This window comes from Cottoperca gobio, chromosome 21, assembly GCF_900634415.1.
Source record: "Cottoperca gobio chromosome 21, fCotGob3.1, whole genome shotgun sequence".
NCBI classification, from domain to species: Eukaryota; Metazoa; Chordata; class Actinopteri; order Perciformes; family Bovichtidae; genus Cottoperca; species Cottoperca gobio.
The window spans coordinates 18265561-18285331 of NC_041375.1; the positions used below are offsets into that span (position 1 = coordinate 18265561).

The 19771-nt window shown below is 40.5% G+C and overlaps 3 protein-coding genes across 4 annotated transcripts; 1 reads left to right on the forward strand and 2 right to left on the reverse strand.

Moving 5' to 3' along the window:
• Nucleotides 1-86: 86 nt before the first annotated feature.
• On the reverse strand, nucleotides 87-4308 carry klhl23 (kelch-like family member 23). Of its 2 annotated transcripts, none has more exons than XM_029458810.1 (4): nucleotides 4171-4308; nucleotides 2795-4024; nucleotides 1089-1235; nucleotides 87-1000 (listed from the first exon to the last, which is right to left on the reverse strand). In XM_029458810.1, the coding sequence occupies exons 1-4, from the start codon at nucleotides 4175-4177 to the stop codon at nucleotides 690-692; spliced, it is 1695 nt and encodes a 564-aa protein (XP_029314670.1). In that variant the 5' UTR covers nucleotides 4178-4308; the 3' UTR covers nucleotides 87-689. The 2 variants fall into 2 exon arrangements, with proteins under 2 accessions (XP_029314670.1, XP_029314669.1); XM_029458809.1 differs by having other exon boundaries at nucleotides 1089-1241; nucleotides 4171-4307.
• A 1369-nt stretch (nucleotides 4309-5677) lies between these two features.
• Nucleotides 5678-12727, reverse strand: phgdh (phosphoglycerate dehydrogenase). The gene is made up of 12 exons (XM_029458811.1): nucleotides 12459-12727; nucleotides 11129-11280; nucleotides 10978-11043; nucleotides 10826-10880; nucleotides 10560-10658; nucleotides 10326-10458; nucleotides 8478-8626; nucleotides 8219-8371; nucleotides 7245-7383; nucleotides 6892-7019; nucleotides 6468-6690; nucleotides 5678-6106 (listed from the first exon to the last, which is right to left on the reverse strand). Exons 1-12 carry the CDS (start codon nucleotides 12594-12596, stop codon nucleotides 5952-5954), a joined length of 1590 nt encoding a protein of 529 aa, XP_029314671.1. The 5' UTR covers nucleotides 12597-12727; the 3' UTR covers nucleotides 5678-5951.
• A 1518-nt stretch (nucleotides 12728-14245) lies between these two features.
• On the forward strand, nucleotides 14246-19165 carry cfap210 (cilia and flagella associated protein 210). The gene is made up of 10 exons (XM_029459346.1): nucleotides 14246-14333; nucleotides 14429-14500; nucleotides 15392-15600; nucleotides 15736-15909; nucleotides 16002-16207; nucleotides 16459-16615; nucleotides 16701-16840; nucleotides 16948-17140; nucleotides 18140-18304; nucleotides 18413-19165. The coding sequence occupies exons 2-10, from the start codon at nucleotides 14452-14454 to the stop codon at nucleotides 18752-18754; spliced, it is 1635 nt and encodes a 544-aa protein (XP_029315206.1). The 5' UTR covers nucleotides 14246-14333; nucleotides 14429-14451; the 3' UTR covers nucleotides 18755-19165.
• Nucleotides 19166-19771: the final 606 nt, after the last annotated feature.

Here is a 19771-nt window from a genome sequence, read left to right on the forward strand (position 1 = left end):
TACATCACTAACTGAAATCTAATAATATAATATAGATTATTCTGAAATGGGCCATTCTGCATACTTAGTAGTAGCTTTTTTTCTTCTTTTTTTTACAGTCCATACATCTTTTGATAATTTCTAATACAAATAAATGTGCCTTGCATTTACACTACCAATATCAACAAACTCTAAATCCCAAACTCTTTACAAAAAAGCTGACTCTTCCGCTGATCGATTCTGAATCCCAAAATCGATCATACAAAGTTGTAGGATGGAGCCGAACATAAATCAGGCAGAAATCACATCATGTGAGTGGTGATTTATTTAATCAAGTAATGGTACAGTTGTAAAAATAAATAAAAAGGGAACAATTATTTGTAGTGTCCTAGCACATCAGTAGTCTGTGATTTGGATTTGAATAATACTCATACAGTAATCTTCTTTTCTATGTTCAGTCTTTTCTTTCAATTTATAAAAAACAGAAATACCCAAAAGTAAACTAAAATGCCATCTGTGAAGCCCCTGAGTTTTAATTGACATGCCTGATATTGTATTCACAGTTTGGCAAATGTGTATCTCTCTAAATACAGTTAATGCTATCCTGATATCTTGTGTGATAGTTTACCTGACATTTGTAGACTTTAATAGAATACAGTTCACCATCTGATCCATTTGGCACAAAATGATGTGAGGGTGAGGGTTTGACACTAAACACTGTAAACACAAACACTTCCATGTGATCTGGCTGGGCTTGGAAGAGTTCCCACAATCTCCCAAGAGTCCAGCTCGGGGTCGTATTTCTCAATGCTCTGCAGATAAGTCCCTTTCGAGTAAGAGTATCCACCTGTTACATAAATACAACCATTTATTACCACCGCCCCACACTCCATCCTCCTCTCCTTCATCACTGATATTGGTCTCCATTGGTCTCTCTCTATGTCGTAGCAGTCTGCGATAGTCGTCTGTCCACCCACCAAATACAGCTTGTTGTCCATAGACACAGAACACAGGCCATACTCTGAAAACAGAAGATTTCAAATCAGAATACAATATTCAACAATATTTTTTATTCCCATCTCTTCTTCTTCTTCTTCTTTTTGTCATACCTGGATGCGGGCTTATTGTAATGATACTCCACTCATTGACATCTGGCTTGTAGACTTGGATTTTTTCATAGGTGCAGTTTCCTCTGTACCCGTAATGACCCCCTGTCACGTAGATTTTATCTCCCATTACTGATGCAGTGGCATTTCCTACACCTCCAAAGGAAAGGGAGGTTATAGATCATTAGATCAATCACTCACATGTTAGCAACTTGAGCCTGCATTAATTGATTTTTCTTTTTTTATAAACATTGCAACACTATAATACATTTTATTTATCAAACTCTTTTAAAACACATGACATGACACTGACATGCTGTATTATCACCTTATAATGTTTGACAAACATGGAGTCGTGTTTGTGGCCACCTGGCAAAGTCCAACATTAACTCTGCTTTTATGCCGCTTTGCTCTCCCCCAAACTCTTGAGAGAAATATCTTTAGTTGCTAAATTCTCCTCTGTGTTCACAAACTCACTAAACCAATACATCGTGTAGGCAATACGAGCGCCCACTTTCACATACAAGTAGTCATGTGATCCAAAGTTAATATGAAAATATTGATTAGTACAGCTTTAAGTTGTATAAAAATGTTCAAACATGCATATTTTTAACTACATTTTCTTCCCGGGGGTTCCAGCTAAATCTAGGTTCAGGATACGCTTCAGTTGTTATAACAACTAAAGCATACAGTATCCATGACAACTGAGCAAACTGCAGCGACTGATGAAGTGGCTGTATGACTCAGACAAGTAAGTGGAACTTGTGTTGAGATTTCTTTGGTCAAGCTGCTATTCCCAAGGTCAAGAATGAAACTTTAAGCTCCTTTTTCTTTTGTGGTGTTTCCAGTAAACTGCATGAACACAACCAGGAGCATGAATACACTTTGACTTTGTATCAGTAGTCAACAGGTGATACAAACAAAAATATATTTCCAGAAAAGCATTCATTTATAGAGGTTCCAAGTTCATTCTTGACCTTGGAAACAGCAGCTGAGAAAAACTATTTAACCACAAGTTCCATGAAGAAGCTGTCCAGGAGCTTTCGATCACATCACATGATCTTCGTCAGCAGATGAAAGAATGAACTCTGAAACTTTTTAGAAGACATGGACAAGAACTGCACAGGAAAAAATATATAATTTGAATATCTACAATGTCAATAACAACCAGGCAAACTCAATCTGCTGATGAAGATCATGTCATGTGGTCATACAGCTAAGCTGACCCTGTAGAGCAGGGGTGTCAAACATACGGCCCGCAGGCCAAAACCGGCCCACCAGAGGGTCCAATCCGGCCCACGGGTTGACTTTGCAATTTTTCAATAAAAATAACTGCTATTTCATGTTGTTCCACTAAATGTTTTGTGCCATTGTAGATACACTGTGATCTGTAAGTTGTGATGCACATGTGTAAATAATAGAGGCATAATATTGTAGAAATTGCACTTATTTTTCTTAATTTCAGAATGTACTTTTTTTGCACTAAAACAAAGGGAAACATTTGGAGTTGTCGTTATTTACTGGTTATTATGCTATAATTTTACTGGTCCGGCCCACTTGAGATCAAATTGGGCTGTATGTGGCCCCTGAACTAAAATGAGTTTGACACCTCTGTTGTAGAGAGATTGTTTTTGCAACACAGCAATTTATTATTTCTTCTACCTCTTCAATTCATAGATGCATAATGCAGCACTTAATATTTTGCATACCTTGGATCATTTTGGCTAAAGGGAACCATTTCTTTTTCAAAGGGTCATAATATTCTGTCTCTTGCTCTGGAGCTCCTCCTCTGTAACCTCCGATGGCATAAATGCAGCCATGCAAAGCCACGGAGCAATGGTAGTATCGAGCTGTGATCATGGGACAACCGTCGCTCCATTCATCGTAGTCACAGTTATAAACTGAAACTGTGTCCAGAGCCTCGACAGTGTTTGTCCTGTAACCACCAGTCACATAGATAGTTGCTCCAAGTAAACCGACGCTGTAGCTCTCTCTTGCGTGATCGGGCATGTCTTTCCCTTGCACCCAGGTGTTGCTGATAGGTTCCCATATGTGAACCTCACAAAGAGGGTGCCAGTAGTATCCACCGATGATATACATGCTGGATGACATTTTTCTGCTTGAAGACATCTCTTTGCCATTGGACCTTAAAGCCTGAACGATCATAGATTTAAACTTCCCTTCACTGTTCAGCAAACATTGCCTGGGCACCTCTAAAGTTGCCTTGAAGTATATCTCATCCAGGTCCAGGTGTAGGGAGTGCAGCAAGTCTGCAGCACAGTGAACACGATTATCCAAGTCATGGGTCACCCATTTGGCCACAGCATCTATCAACACATCATCCCTCTGCATGGTGAGGTTCTTAGCAGCCAAAACTGATCCCATCTTCTCATGATCCAGCTCTAGGAACTCGTCCTGCTGAATGAGCTCCGTGAACCTGCTCAGCATCACTCTGCGGGCCTCCCTCTCCAGGCCGGGACACAGGTGCAGCTCAGCAAAAGCGTGCATCCCCAGGCAGTTGTCCACGTCCAGGAGGCGGATGAGAAACTCCTCACATGCTTGTTTCACCGGAATGAACTGCAGGAGGTCTGCAGCCTCCAGCAGGCTCTGCACGTTGCTCTGAGTGATGCACACCTGAGCTGTGTACACATAGTTCACCAAAGCATCCAGGACCCCGCAGTCCACCCCGATGAGTTTGATGACGCTGTTTGACCTCTCCCTCATGTCGGCTGTAAACATGACTTTGAAATAGGAGCTGCGGGCTGCCAGCAGCACCTTGTGGCAGTGAAACACCTGTCCGGACTCGCCACATTGTAGAGCAACGTCGGCAAACAGTCCACTAATGTAGAAATGCCTGAGAGCACCCAGGAGCTCTGCTGGATGGTCACCATCACAGAAGTCGTATGTGTAGATTTCAGCTTGCTTGTGTGACATGGTATCTTAGGAGAAAACAACATGACAACGTGTCAGATCTCCAATAACGCAACCTACTATAAAGACTACTAAAGCAAAGCAAGATCGCAGTGTCATTTATTTATTAATTCACGAATATAAGGCTACATTAAGGAAAGAGAAACTATCTTACCTCTCATCCTAATTCCATGAATGACCCGTGCTGTTCAACACTCGACGGTGTGTCCTCTCTGTGAACGCTCCTCTTCAAAAAAACACATGAACCTCAATTTAGCTCGTGCACGACTGTCGCGGGCAGTTCTATCCTATTTTGGTATTTGTGTGCAGCGGCCGCCCCCCTCCTCCTCCTCCTCCTCTCTCTCCACCAGCAGGTCCTTGACAAAACCAAACAACCTTTCAGAGGAATCACCGCTATTTTCTCGCTGAGCCTAAATATAAACCTCCATCCACAGTCTCGTGATGCACGCACGGACGGCGCATTAGTGTACCAAACAGGCGGAGAAGCGTCACTATCAGAATACAAATGTTATACAAATGAGCGTCGCCTTCAACACAGCGCTGAGAAGAAGCAGTAGTCCTGTTGTTCACTACTGGTGTTTCCCCTCATTCTTACGGTTGCCATGGTGTTTTGAACCCACTTTCAGTGCGGCCAAGGCTTTACCTAATCCTAACAAGGATTAACTGCATCGTGCACAAGACCTCAGATATGACTACATCAGCTGGTTTGTACTCATTTCACAGTAAGAATGACATCAAATTCAAGCACAAACCGTTTTTAAATGCATAAAACAATGGTGCAAAAACGTTTTTAAATCTTTAACTAAGGCAATTATTTGCAGTCATGTGGGGAGAATTGGATTTAAATATCAGTAAAATGTATTTAAATGTCAAGAAGTCATATTTAAGAATGGCCCATTCCATCCATGTTGTATTATGTCTTAGTACATACTGTTGGGCAGTAGTACAATAAGTACTTAGTTTACTTTAGTAAAAGTACCACAGTGCAGAAATACTTTGTTACAAATAAAAAGGTCCAAAAACTTTAAAAGTACTAGCATCAAAATATACTTGAAGTACAGTAGTATACTTGAATTATATTTGATATATTAACATGTACATTGCTATAGTGTTGCAGCTGGTAAAGGCGGGGCTTATTTCTCATTATATATAGTGGGGATCAATAAAGTTTTATCTTTTTTTAATCGCTAACTAGTAACATGTTGTAAAATACATGTAGTGAAAAGTACAATATCTTTCACTGGAATGTAGTAGAGTAGGAGTATAAAGTAGCAGAAAATGGAAATACAGTATTCAAGTAACATACCTCTAAATTGTACTTCAGTATAGTAATTAGTTACTTTCCACCACTGCTGTAGGGTTGTTTTACTGAAGATGCATCATATTCTATGAGCCTTTATGAGAAATCATGTACCCCTGTACAATGAAATGTGATCAAATACTATAAACTACTGCCTTAACATTAACCATAACATTGAAATAAAATCCCCTCGAACACAAAAACATTTAAATAATATAACTTGTATTTTAAAAGTAATATTGCAGGGCTGTATTATATTGCATTATTGCACACGTGCTTAATAACCAGCAACTTGGTGAAGTATCCCTTTAAAATGTGAATGTGTGAAATTTGCTGAATAAAAACACCCAACACGTTACAATTGTTTTGCAATGTTTAGTAATTGTACTTTATTTCAAATCTCTGTTTTTAAAAAGGTCAAACAATAAACTGCACAGGACACTGAAACATTTATTTTGTTACTTCAACAAAGTGCATGTAAAGCATTTGGAATGTTATTAAAATGCAAGTTTTGAACTGCAAATATTCAACCTCTAAACAAAGTTGTTAGTTGTAAACACTAAGACCAAGATGGATTAATTTTATTTGACACTCTCAGAGATGTTAAGACTTTCAGGTAGCATTGCTTCAGTTATTTAAATGGTGAGCTGTGCAACCTCCTTAACCAAAGGCTTCAAGACACTGAGGTCTCGCAGGAGAGAGGACACCCCCACACAATACCACAGATCCCCAGTGCGGTTTGCGGGAGCACTGAAGGACTCAATCTCCACTCCCTCTGTGGCCAGGAGTCCTAAACAAAGAACAATCGAAAAAAGAAAATTAGGTGTAATTTTAAAGAAAGAAAAACAGTTATTAACTCCTTAGAAGTCATAAGTCATAGCTACACAAGTCTTAAAATAAAAAAAAATAAAAAACTCAACCACAGCCCTAAATCTCCCCTTTAAAGCTTTATAGCCCAAAATCAGCCTCGACACACTGCGTGGTGGATTTCTGTTGTTGAGGACGTGACCCTCTAATTTTGACTGTCTGTTTAATCTTTTGTTTTACAGAGCTGAAACTTGTGTTGCCCTGCTTAAGATCCATCCAGACTGTTAATATAAACACCCCCCCCCAACACTACTGGGAAATAGCATCATCTTAAAGTTTCTCACCAGCCACTGAGGATAGGAGCTGAGGACCTGCGGAAGCCTTAAAGAACAGCAGGTTTCCAGTGAGAGAGACCGGCTGTCTGAACACGCTGTCGCTCAGCTCCAGCAGGACCGGCACGCCACCTCGAACTGAACCACTGGCTTTGTAGCTGCAGCCGTTGTCCACGATCTCCACCTTACACGTGCCACTTGCAGCCTCGTCAGACGCACAGTGGGTCTGGTTTACCTGAAGAGTCACATGTATGCAAAGATTGTTGTCTAAAGAGACACACACACACACACACACACACACACACACACACACACACACACACACACACACACACACACACACACACACACACACACACACACACACACACACACACACACACACACACACACACTATTGTCATGTGACCTTTGTCAGAATGAGTTGATGTTGTACCGTGATTCCAGACTCCTTGGCTTGGTCGAGTACGTTGATGAGGTTCGGGCTGCAGCCAGACTCCTTGGCCAACAGTCCAACCAAGACTGAGGAAGTCATGTAACCAGAGGAGGACTTCATGCAATCCCCTGGTTTGAAGAAAGCAGTACATAGTGTTAACTGCCTCTACTAGCAAGTGAAACTATTTAAATAAACAGCAGAAAGTCTTCATAGTTTACTACTATAGCTTTTCTACAACAGTGCCAGTTTCACAATCATACCACCAGAGGGAGAAAACAATAAACACTATTGCAAAAGGATCTTTCTAGGATTTAGGACCCCTCCTTAAAAACTGGTTTGACTAGTAATTTTACCTCGAGTAGAGATTTGGACATGTTTAAACGGTTTCTTAGAAGAAGTGCATGACTCCAGCACGGCTCCGACGGCTTCTCCGAGTTTGAGCAGCTGGTGAGATTCCTGGGAGAACGTGCTGGCCAACACCTGTGCATTTACCTGCAGGAAGGAGAGGACATGGAATCAAAGTGCTTTTGTGAACTGAATGTGAGCACACATTTGGATAACCAGACCTCTCTCTCTCTCTCTCACCTCTACAATGTCAGACTTCACCATTAGATCTCCATTTTCAAGTAAAATGTTACTTTCTTATAATGCTACAAGCTTAATGGCATTAGCAATAATAATAAAAAAGTGAATATCTTTGTGGCTTCTTTTTATATTTCCTTATGATGTGCCTTTTGTTTGTTTACTTTCAGACTTTTGGTTCAGAGACAGAATTACAGATGTTGAGACTGAAACCAAATGTCCTAGTTTGTCTTGTATTACTGTAGCTGAACCAGAATTTTGAAGCGGTTCTCATTTCCTACAAGCTTTTCACACGGGTATGCCTCGATGAACTGGAAAGTAAGCAAACCATCCTTGCCGTGTACTGTTATGTTGTTATGTTAAGGGCATTGTATGAGACTTGAGTTGTAAAGCGCTGTAATGTCCTCGCATGTGCATTCTAATTATTTTTTAAAATCCTGCTAATAATTCCAATTTTCTTAAATGTATTGGTAATCTGATTAAGTCTTTTGTCCTGTAAATACAACGGTATACAGTTTCCTTTTTTTGTAACCCTTTTCAAAAGGCCGTTCCATCAAGCTCGATCGAATGTTTATATTCGACCTTGGAAACAGCAGTAAGATAAAACTTTCTTACTGCGTGACTCCATGACCCAATGTCAACATCAAGTCTCTTTCGCGAGCGTGTTGACCGTTAAGTAAAAGCTTATTTGGACCATTGTATTGTAGGACCATAATAAAATACAAGGACACAGAGTAGAACTTACTGCTCCAACCAGCTTCTTGCCCTTCACCATGTCCACAATCTGCAGAGCGATGTCCTCCCCACAACGAGCCTGAGCCTCCTTCGTACTGGCTCCCAGGTGAGGACAGCAGATCACATTAGCATGGTCCACCAATGCGCGGTTCTTAGGAGGCTCCTGTGGCATAAACATGAACACAAAGTAAGATGTAGGCTGCAGCAACTCTTTTATTAATATAAACGAGTGATTAAAAGACTCAAATGTTATGCTCCAACAATCTTGCCTCAACAAAAACATCGAGCCCGGCCCCTCCGCACTGTCCCGACTCCAAAGCTCGGACGAGAGCCGCCTCATCGATGATGCCCCCTCGGGCACAGTTCACAACCTTCACGCCTTTCTTGCATTTAGCAAACGTTTCATCATTAAGCAGACCTTAGGCAAAGAATTATAATAATTAAAAAAAGAAATGCCACAATTTTTTTCAGTAAAATTTATGATGGCTATACAGGACTGTCTCAGAAAATTAGAATATTGTGATAAAGTTCTTTATTTTCTGTAATGCAATTAAAAAAACAAAAATGTCATGCATTCTGGATTCATTACAAATCAACTGAAATATTGCAAGCCTTTTATTATTTTAATATTGCTGATTATGGCTTACAGCTTAAGAAAACTCAAAAATCCTATCTCTAAAAATTAGAATAGTTCCTCAGACCAAGTAAAAAAAAAGATTTATAACAGCAAAACAAAATCAAACATTTGAAAATGTCCATTAATGCACTCAGTACTTGGTTGGGAATCCTTTTGCACGGATTACTGCATCAATGCGGCGTGGCATGGAGGCAATCAGCCTGTGGCATTGCTGAGGTGTTATGGATGCCCAGGATGCTTCAATAGCGGCCTTTAGCTCATTAGCATTGTTGGGTCTGGTGTCTTTCAGCTTCTTCTTCACAATACCCCACATATTCTCTATGGGGTTCAGGTCAGGGGAATTGGCAGGCCAATCGAGGACAGTAATGCCATGGTCAGTACACCAGTTACTGGTGGTTTTGGCACTGTGGGCAGGTGCCAGATCATGCTGGAAAATGAATTCCTCATCTCCATAGAGCTTTTCAGCAGACGGAAGCATGTAGTGCTCTAAAATCTCTTGGTACACAGCTGCATTTACTCTGGGCTTGATGAAACACAGTGGACCAACACCAGCAGCTGACATGGCTCCCCAAACCATCGCTGACTGTGGGAACTTCACACTGGATTTCAAGCAACTTAGATTTTGCTCCTCTCCAGCCTTTCTCCAGACTCTGGCGCCTTGACTTCCAAATGAAATACAAAACTTGCTTTCGTCTGAAAAGAGGACTTTGGACCACTCTGCAACTGTCCAGTGCTTCTTTTCCATAGCCCAAGTCAGACGCTTCTTCCGTTGTCTTGAGTTCAGAAGTGGCTTGACCATGGGAATACGGCTATTGTAGCCCATTTCCCGGACACGTCTGTGAACAGTGGCTTTTGATACCTGGACTCCAGCTTCAGTCCACTGTCTTTGAAGCTCCCCCAAATTCTGGAAGCGACTCTTCTTCACAATGCTGTTAAGGCTGCAGTCATCTCTCTTGGTTGTGCAGCGTTTCCTGCCACATTTCCCCCTTCCAACAGACTTTTTGTGGATGTGCTTTGAAACTGCACTCTGTGAACAGCTTGCTCTTTGAGAAATTTCTTTTTGTGTCTTACCCTCCTGATGGAGGGTGTCAATGATGGTCCTCTGGACAGCAGTCAGATCAGCAGTCTTCCCCATACTTGTGATTTAGTTTACTGAACCAAGCTGAGTGTTTTTCAAGGCTCAGGAAATCCTTGCAGGTGTTTCGAGTTAATTAGACGATTCAAGTGATTCGTTGAACACCCTACTAGTATACTTTTCATGATATTCTAATATTTAGAGATAGGATATTTGAGTTTTCTTAAGCTGTATGCCATAATCAGCAATATTAAAAGGCTTGCAATATTTCAGTTGATTTGTAATGAATCCAGAATGTATGACATTTTTGTTTTTTTAAATTGCATTACAGAAAATAAAGAACTTTATCACAATATTCTAATTTTCTGAGACAGTCCTGTATAGTCATGAGAGCTTTAAACTCACCGACAGTAGAGGGCATCAGGGGAGTGTGGACAGTAATATAGTGACACTGGGGCCACAGCTGCTCCAGAGACATTTGCTCCACCCCCCAGCTGGCTGTCACCTCAGGAGGAGTGATAGGGTCGTAGCCGATTGTCTAAGAGAGAGAAAAAGAAGAAAAAAAAAAACCTTTATCTTGCCATGTTTCATGTACTTATCAAAGTACTCAATCTCGTCATGGATAACCTCGTTACTTACCCTCATGCCGAATGATTGCATTCTTGAGGCGACTTCCTTTCCTATTCTTCCAAGTCCAACTATTCCAAGTACCTTGCCGTACAGCTCTGCACCCATGAACTGTAAACATGAGAAACAAAACAATGACCCTATCCATGTGTCACATCTGATTAGTGATGAGTGGCTGAATAATGGAGCCGACCATGCAACAGTAATCGCTTTGTGTGCCAACTGCAAACACTGTCGTTCGGACAGAGCACAGGGGGCAAAGTAAAATCTCTGCCTACTTTTTTGCGATCCCAATTCCCTTGTTTCATCGACATCGCAGCTTGAGGCACATTTCTGGAAAAAAAAGAGAACGGCATAATAATTGCACTTCTATGTTACTTCAAATGCAAGAAAAAATAAGACTGAGCATGTTGACAGTAACTCATCTCACCTTGAGAGGCTCATCAGCAGAGCACATGTCAGCTCCGCCGCACTGATCGTATTGCCGCTTGGTGTGCTGGAGAAATCAGTCAACAGTTAATAGACAGTACATTATAATAAACTGCACAGGAAACTAATTTGTGCATAAACTGGAGACTTACTTCATGACAATAATACCCTTCTTGGTGGCAGCATCAACATCCACATTGTCCACACCAGTTCCAGCTCTTCCAATGATCTTGAGATTATCAGCAGCATTGATGACATCAGACGTTACCTTTGTCGCAGATCTAACCACAAGCCCATCGTAGTCCTAGGATGGTGAGATAAGAACACAGTTTATCTCGTGGTGTTTTACATCTGTGGGTAATCTACTCAAGGCTAGATTACCAGACGTACAACGTGGCAAATTGCTCTGTGGTCAAAACACGTTTGTTTGTGGTGTGAAAGCAAACGCACCAACCCAAAGGCCTGTGTGATAGCAGAGGTTTGTTTCTAAGCTTAAATTCAGTATTTAACGACAGCTCTCCCAACCTGTGTGGTTTATACAAGATCATTTTGTAACCACGGTAACTCGTCAGCTCATATTTTCCCACGCATATCCAACGAGTTGAACCAGAGGTTTAGTTTGTTTTTGATATAATAATAATAATAATAATAATAATAATAATAATAATAATAATAATCATCAATATAAGTTTAATTGTAGGGCATGATCAGACTATTGTCACTGCTTTACCTTGCCGTCAGAAGCCCTTTCCAACGGGAACTGTGGGCATGCCAACCGCATCTACTTTAGAAAGGATGGATGAAGTACCTCTAAACAACCCCACTCCAAAAACATCAGAATTATCTTTTTATTGGTTTTGAAGTGAGCTCTGTGTTTTCAGAAGAAGAAAAGAGGGCCCACAACTCACTTTTGCCTAAGGGCCTAACAGTGGGTTAAATCCATTATACATGATGAGAACACTTCTAATGCAACCCATTATTTCTAATCTGACAAATCAGGGAGGAAACAATGTACAAAAGGCAAATATTAGTTTCTGATACATGCACAGCTTCTGCATTAAGATGATAATAGCTACTAACGTGCAGCATGTGGCTGCAAATAAAGTGATGGGAGAGCTGGTAAAGTCAGGGATGAGTTGCATCAGCTTCACAAGGGGCGGTAGCTATAATCAATGGTCACATCCAAACCCGACAAATACGTGTCGGGCTCAGAGGAAAGCGTGAAGAGGCTATATAGAAGGTTTATGGTACGTAGCCGAATAAAAGTGCATACACCTTACATTCAACTTTGCATTCAAAAAAAACAGCTGCAACTTCATTTGTTGTGCAGCAGCAATAACAAAAAGCTTTTAAAATGACGCGAGCTCAAGCGACTAAACTTTATTTTTTTAGATTTGACATTAGTTGCATGTGGCGCAGAAACAAAAGACGACACCGTGTGCACGATAACGCAGTTATGCAACACTAGAGTGGAAACTTTACCTTAATCTCCGCCATTAATTCATCCCTTTTCATATTTGGTTTTTCCGTAACTCGGATGCCATTTTCCTCCAGAATCGTCTTGCAGCGAGGGTCAACACTTTCACTGATTAAAACAGATTTGATGGATATAGGGGCCATCTTGGGGTTTTTCTCTCCGGATCGCGAGTTATTGTTGGTTTTCGGAAAGCTGGTGTTGGATGTCTGATGCCTGTGCGAAGTGATGGACACGGGGAGTTGCTTGGACGCTTTCCCTCGGCTGGTTTTGAATGGTTTTCTGGTATTTAACACGGCCCCCTTTCAAAGTAAACCCGCCTCTCGTGCATCTCCTGCTCTGACGTAACATAAAGGAGGCCCTCCATACTGGAGACCAGTTTAAACCAACACATACTCACACCATGGTCATCAAAAGTGGTGCAAGAAGTATTCAGATTTAGCTAAATTAGCAATAGCTTATCACAAGTAATCACTGCAAGGATGCATTCAAAATGTTCCTTTAGTAATAGCATTCTTATAATAGTGGAATATTATTACTCATGATACACTAACATGTAAGCAGTTGTAGCTGGTTGAGAGGAAGCTCATTTGAATTACTTTATTTGTAGGCTTACTATACATATGATATTTTATTAATTCATCATGCGTTTTGTATGTAAAATCTTAATCTTTAAAGGAACTAGTGTCATATAAATGTAGGGGAAGTCTCTGAAATGAAATGATATTTAAGTATTAAAAAGCCTAGAATGGAAAGTAGCTACCTACAACAAAGAAAAATATCAATATACTCTCATTTATTTTAAGATAAGTATTAGGATACTATATAAATGTTATGGTGATACCTTACGAGAGATGTGATGAATAAATCCTTTAAATCCTCAAAATAATATCAAACTTCATATCTTTGTTATTTCCTTGCTTGTATACTTGTTCATTCTTTCATTTACCCGTAGATCAGGTCAGGCAAGTCCATTTTTCAGTCTTAATTTAAGCGATGCTGTTCATCACCTGACTCATTAGTCTGCACATGACAGCTCCCTTATGTTTGTGTCCGACTGTCACAGTCATACTATATCTTCTTTCAACACTAGATTTAAAAAACAGGCAATTGTTTATGTGCTGAATCTGTATGAGTGTCAGTGAAATGTGAAGGGCTGTTTCCCTGCCTCCACTACCCCGAACAGGAGTAGAGCAGTAAGGACAAATGAGGTCTGGAGGCAAGTATGAACCTGATTTGTTTTACTTTTCTGCAATAAACCAGAAGTGTATGTCCTGCCACTTATTACACATACTGAGTAAACTTTGTTATGTTGTTAAATTCTATTCACGTGTACCCATGACAGTGTGAGCTAGCATGCACAATACCAGGAACATCAAATTGAAATTGACTCATTGATTTAATTATTCACATGTGGGCTTTTCCTACTGGGACATTTCAAAATGTCTCCTGTAAGAAAAAGGCCTATGAACTACAGTGGAGGACACAGGAACAGGTCTGTATGGATTTGTAGCCTTATGATTATTCATAATCTTCCACAATCTTGTCCGATTTCCAAAGTTATACACACACTTACACCAACAGAAGACGAGTCTGTGTGTTGATGGTTGAGCCTTTTGTATGTCTGTGCACAGGGGCCCATTGTCTCATAGAAAATAAATAACTCTTAATAAAACAAATATAAAAAGAAATTTTGGAGGAAATGTTGCATTGTTATAAAACAAAATACAAACGACATATTTGGCCAGATTTATATGAAATTGAGGTGTATGGTGTTACATTTGGGGTCACACAGCGCCACTTGTCGTCCATCAGCAGGAAGGCTTCCTGATTGGTTCAGCCGTTGCCTGGATACAATGCAACAAATGCGGACACACACAGCTGTAAGTAACCTGAAAAAAGTTAACGGTAGCTACAGTAAGTACATTTATACTTAAGTAGTTTAATTTGTCAGTGTTGTTTTTTATTTAATTACTAGGTAATTCATATATTCGAATACAAATGGCGTCGGTGGTTCAGTACGGCCGACGAAGAGGCTCCAGTAAGAGAGGTAAGAGCTAAAGAAACAGTTAGCGTTAGCCTACCTTTACTGAAGGTAGCTAAGCTAGCTGTGATGCTAATAGGAAATAGGTAGTGTATACGTTTTTGATGGTGACAGCAGTCTTGAAATCCTGTACCGTTAAACTAAATACAGAACAATGTAAGAGTGGCCTTAAAAATACACAGGTTGTTTAAATATTATGCACCCATCCAATGTCATGCCCAAACTTATAGCTACTTTCAAAAGAAAACAATTTCCTGTAGGCTATTACTGTACAGTATTTCTTTTGCATTTATTTATATCTCTCATAATCCAATTCCCCCAGTGCAGAAGAAACTAACCACCAAATTTCTATGATTGTGAACATTTTCCCCCTAATCTTATTAAATCATTTAAGTGTTCCCATATAGTGTGTGTAATTTCTGCTTCAAAGCTGTATTTACAATCACAGGATCTAATTCTGGTACTGAATTCCTTCATTACATTTAAATCATTTAAAACAGACAGATTAAATGTTTAAGTGGGAAAAATATCTGAATAGCCTACAAAAGTCAGAGCATTTTTATTTACAGTTTCCTACAACACAAACCATAAACTGATAATAAAAATGAAGACAACATATAATTTGGCGGAAGTCCATACATAACATAATCTGATTATCTGTATAGGTTATCATAAGGTATACCTGACCATACTTATCTCCATAAATACTAATTAGTTAATTACAGAATGTAAACTTCCAACATTGAATCCCATAGCATTTTGGAGAAAAGCATTTATTGTAATATGTGACTACTTTAAATTATTCAGGATAGTCCTCAACTATTCAAATTACTCAAAGGGATGGTGCTGAAATGTGTATTGTTCTAGGTGTAATTTCTTACTCTTTTTTAAAAATAGTTTCTTCAGCTGAGGAAGCCAGCAGGATGATCCAGCCACCAGACCTCCGACAAGTCACTGTCTTAACCAATGGTGAATGGCTGAGGATTCAAGATGAATTGAACCGGGTTAATAAAGACGAGGAGAGTATGAGAGAGGTAGCAAAGCAGAGAGAGACCCTGCACATGCAATCAAAAGAGGTTGTGAAACTGTGGTCTAATACCATTGCTGTAAGTTTCCTGTACAGGGTTTTTCCTCTCTCAGATTTTATTTGCTATATTACATTTAGATGTGCTTGTAATGTTGCAACAATATACTGCAATAAAGCAAAAGATTAATACACTGTATATTAATGTTTATCAAAGGGTCAAAGGCAAAAAAAGCTAGAAGCAAAGAAGATCCGGGAGGAGATCGAGGAGGAGAAAAAAAAATTGACTGATAAAGAAGAGGCCAAATATCAGGAGCAGCAGCGTGAAGAGGCCATTGAAAAAGCTCAGACTCAGCTGTATTATCAAACCAACCCTGTTGAAGGATTACATGTTAGTATCGCTTGAGAATTACTGTGTCACTTGTACATGTTTGGCTATATATATATATTTGGGATAATGAATGATTGTTACTACTTCTACAGCGTGCACTCTTGCTGACAGAGGTGCTTAAGGAGAGGGAGGCTCAGACTGAACTCAAGCAAAGAATCAAGAGAACCTCTAAAGATGTTGAGAAAATATTCCTGGACACGGTAAAGACCAGAGAGGATGAAGCCTTGAGACAGGAGCAGGAGAAAGCCCTTCAGAAGAAGCTTGAGAGACAGGCTGTGGCAGAGGAGCTGAAAAACCAGTAAGTCTCACATCAGACTCAACAAGCAGCTTTGAACACGCTTGAGATGCACCAGTTGTCGGGGTTTTCAGAGAGTTATAGATATTCCAGAGATATGCATTAACGTATTTTGTTTGTTGTATGGTAAAATTGCATGAGAATATGCATTTAGCATCCTATTTTGCACCTCAACTTTTTCCTGGTTGTGACGAGAAGAAGGCTTGAGTAAAACATATCTTGCTTCACATGAGATTATGATTCATTTTCTTTAGGATCAAGGAAAATGAGCTTGTGAGAGAGCGAGAGAAGAGCGACAACAAGAAGGACGGAGAGGAAACACAACGCCTTAAAGAGCTCTACCAGTGGGAGCAAAGAATGGAGGAAGAAAGACAAGCAAAGCTGAAGAGAAACATTATGCACGCTCACCTGGTAGGATCTTAGCAGCACAGGTTATCTAGTATTTCTGTCCTTATTGTATAACATAAGTTTACTACTGTATACTCTGTATTTACAGGAACATGTCACCAATAGAGACCTCATAAGAGCGACAGATGCACAAAAAAAGGAGGCGGAAGAGGCGCAAAGGAAACTTTTTCTCTCTGCAAAACAAAAAATGATGAAGTTACGGAAAGACGTAGAACAGGAATTGTTCAGGTAAGACCCCGCACAATAAAAGTCATCGGTCTTGACATCTCAAACATACAGTTACAGTGGATTCCTGGTGTATCACGATCATACTTGTGAGTCGTTTCATTCTTCAGAGAAGCCCAGATGCGCAGAGAGAGGATCATGAACAAGCTGGCTGTCGCACAGCAGGAGCAAGTTGACAGTGAGGAGCAGAGGATCGAAAAGGCTGTCGCTGAGCAAGATGCAAAACATGCGCAACATCAGAGGGAGGAGGAGGAGAAGAAGGCTGCGATGTTGGAGGCGATCGCTGAACAAAGACAATTCATGGTAACGCAAGTTCAGATGCTGCACCTGCAAAATACAAATTTGCTGTCGCATAAAGCTCATATTATGCAAATGGTCAGGTTCATACTTGTATTTTGGGTTTCTACTGGAACATGTTTTAAAGGTTCAATGTGTAAGATGTGCCAGAATGTTAACTTAAAACATTAAAACAATTAAGTAACATTATCAACAGAATGTGAAGAGGTAACAGTGTGGACGTTGTGTCAAAGACGTCTGTGTGTTGCAGAGATTTCTACTGAGATTAGCATGCTAACAGCTAGCTGCGCACCATCCAGTCCTGTAATACCACTTGTTCCTCTAGAGGTGATAGTGAGTCACTGTAGCTCCAGTCTGCCCTCATACCAAGCAGAGAAGAAGCATATTACAGCCATGTTCCGTGTCTGTTTTATAGTTTGTTTATTGGATTACATTCAAAGTGGCTCACAGTCCTCACAGCTGCCAGGAGGCTGCTTTGCCGAGCGTAAAGCGGCGTAGCTTCAGTTAGCAGTTAGCTGGACTTCAGCCACAGCAACGGGGAACTACAAAGTCCCTGTTGTTGCCATTACACAGGTCCACCAGCCCGCTGTGACTGCTGGACCTGGGGCTTGTTCTAGCTCAAGTCTCTTCGGCCACTGACTGGAGCTCCGTCTGGCAGGCGGCTGCAGAGTGCCGGCTCTTGCCGACCACTCTCCTCCCCTTTCGGGCTGCTCTCATGGCTGCGCCGCCACTGGTATAGATGGGACGAATATGTGGGTCGTTTTCTAGTTTCAGCCACTTTGGATTTAGTCTAATAAACAAACTAACGTTACGTTACACCGTGTACAGCCCCCCCCCCCCCCCCCCCGGTTAACATTAGTGCCCCAGTAAACACAGATGCATAGGAAGCCTCACGTGAAGATTATAAAACAGCTGTGTTTTTGGCAGTGAAATTTGTTTTCACCTGCGTATTTAGTTTCAGCTAACAAAAGGTTCTCACCTGTTACACAACCTGTCTTTCACCAGAGACAAGAAAAGGAGCAGAGGAACAAAACAGCCAAACAGAACAACCAAGACGCACTTCAGGCCAAGAAAGAGGCTGACAAAATATTTTCTGAGAAACTACAACTGAAGACTCAGAGGATGAGAGAAGATGGAAGAAAAATACAAGACTTCAATGCCACACAAATAGTAATGTTAAAACTACTATGTAAACACATCATTGCAAAGATTAACCCGTTTGGTTTAGTGGTAGTCATGCTCCTTCTTTGACATTTATCTTTCTTCCTCGGATTATAGGCTAAAAAAAGTGCCAGGCATCAGCAGCTGAGAAGAGAGGAACGTGAGTTTGATGAGAAGAACGCAGAGCTCATAGCCGAAGAGGAAAACGTGTTTCAACTGTATTCACAGCAAATCATCAACGCAGCGGCGGAGGCTCAGCGGAATGTGTTTCCACTCTGTAAAGCCGCAGGGGAAGGGATCAGAGGACGTCTTAGTCCTGTTTCTAACTACCTCGTTCAGGACCTCACTGGTGCTCAGATGCCCAAATATGTCTCTGGTGCCACCCAGAGCATTAAACAGCTCAATGAGGCCGGAGATATTCAAGAAGCAAAGAAGAGACTTGGGTTTACATGGTGTTAGGTCACTCCCAGCTGGCAAATCTGGTTTCAAGAGTGTTGAGCATACAGAATGTTTTAATAACATCCTAAAGATGTTTGGACCGAGGCTCTGTCTGAAATCCCTCACTCCACTAGTAAATGCTCAAGTGTGCTGTAGCCTATAATCAATAGTAAATTGGGATTTTGTACACTTACGAATAGTCTTTATATTGAGTAATTAGTAATTAGTTCCAGGGGTTTTGCCGCATAATTTTTCATATTTGGAAATAACGCATTGCATTGTGGGATTAAAATAGTGTCTATGTGGGTGTTAACGGCAATGTCCATGAACCGATACATATAAGGTTCACGTGCAGGCATCTCTCTCCCTCATTTCCTGTCCTATCACTAATAAAAGGCATGCAATATTCCCAAATATACTTCAGTCATGTCGTGGAGACTACTTTTTTGTCCTATCGTTGAGTTTTAAGAGCAAGATATACAGGTGCATCTCAATACATTAGAATATCTTGGAAAAGTTCATTTACTTCATTCATATTCAATTCAAAAAGTGAAACTCGTATATTATATGGATTCATTACACAAAGTGAAATATTTTAAGCCTTTATTTGTTTTAATCTTGATTACGGCTAATGAAAACCCAAAAATCAGTATCTCAGAAAATTCGAATATTGTGAAAAGGTTTAATATTGTAGACTCACGGTGTCACACTCTAATCAGCTAATGAACTCAAAACACCTGCAAAGGTTTCCTGAGCCTTTAAATGGTCTCAATCTGGATCAGCAGGCTTCACAATCATGGGGAAGACTGCTGACCTGACAGCTGTCCAGAAGACAGTCATTGACACTCCACAAGGAGGGGAAGCCTCAAAAGGTCATTGCTAAAGAAGCTGGCTGTTCACAGAGTGCTGTATCCAAACATACAAACATATCCATAGAAAGTTGAGTGGAAGGAAAAAGTGTGGTAAGAAAAGGTGCACAAGCAACAGGGATAACCGCAGCCTTGAGAGGATCGTCAAGCAAAGGCCATTTAAACATTT

Bases quoted from the DNA above. Each gene is read 5' to 3' on its own strand.
- klhl23 (XM_029458809.1), bottom strand. The intron at 1,242-2,794 runs GTATGCAAAATA...TTTCCTTTGGAG, and splicing joins TTTAGCCAAAATGATCCAAG to GTGTAGGAAATGCCACTGCA. The intron at 1,001-1,088 runs GTATGACAAAAA...TTCTGTTTTCAG, and splicing joins TACAATAAGCCCGCATCCAG to AGTATGGCCTGTGTTCTGTG.
- phgdh (XM_029458811.1), bottom strand. From the start codon at position 12,596: ATGGCCCCTATATCCATCAAATCTGTTTTAATCAGTGAAAGTGTTGAC. The intron at 10,659-10,825 runs GTAGGCAGAGAT...TCATGTTTACAG, and splicing joins GGAATTGGGATCGCAAAAAA to TTCATGGGTGCAGAGCTGTA. The intron at 7,384-8,218 runs GTAAGTTCTACT...TCCTTCCTGCAG, and splicing joins GCAAGAAGCTGGTTGGAGCA to GTAAATGCACAGGTGTTGGC.
- cfap210 (XM_029459346.1), top strand. From the start codon at position 14,452: ATGGCGTCGGTGGTTCAGTACGGCCGACGAAGAGGCTCCAGTAAGAGA. The intron at 15,601-15,735 runs GTAAGTTTCCTG...TGTTTATCAAAG, and splicing joins TGTGGTCTAATACCATTGCT to GGTCAAAGGCAAAAAAAGCT. The intron at 18,305-18,412 runs GTAATGTTAAAA...CTCGGATTATAG, and splicing joins ACTTCAATGCCACACAAATA to GCTAAAAAAAGTGCCAGGCA.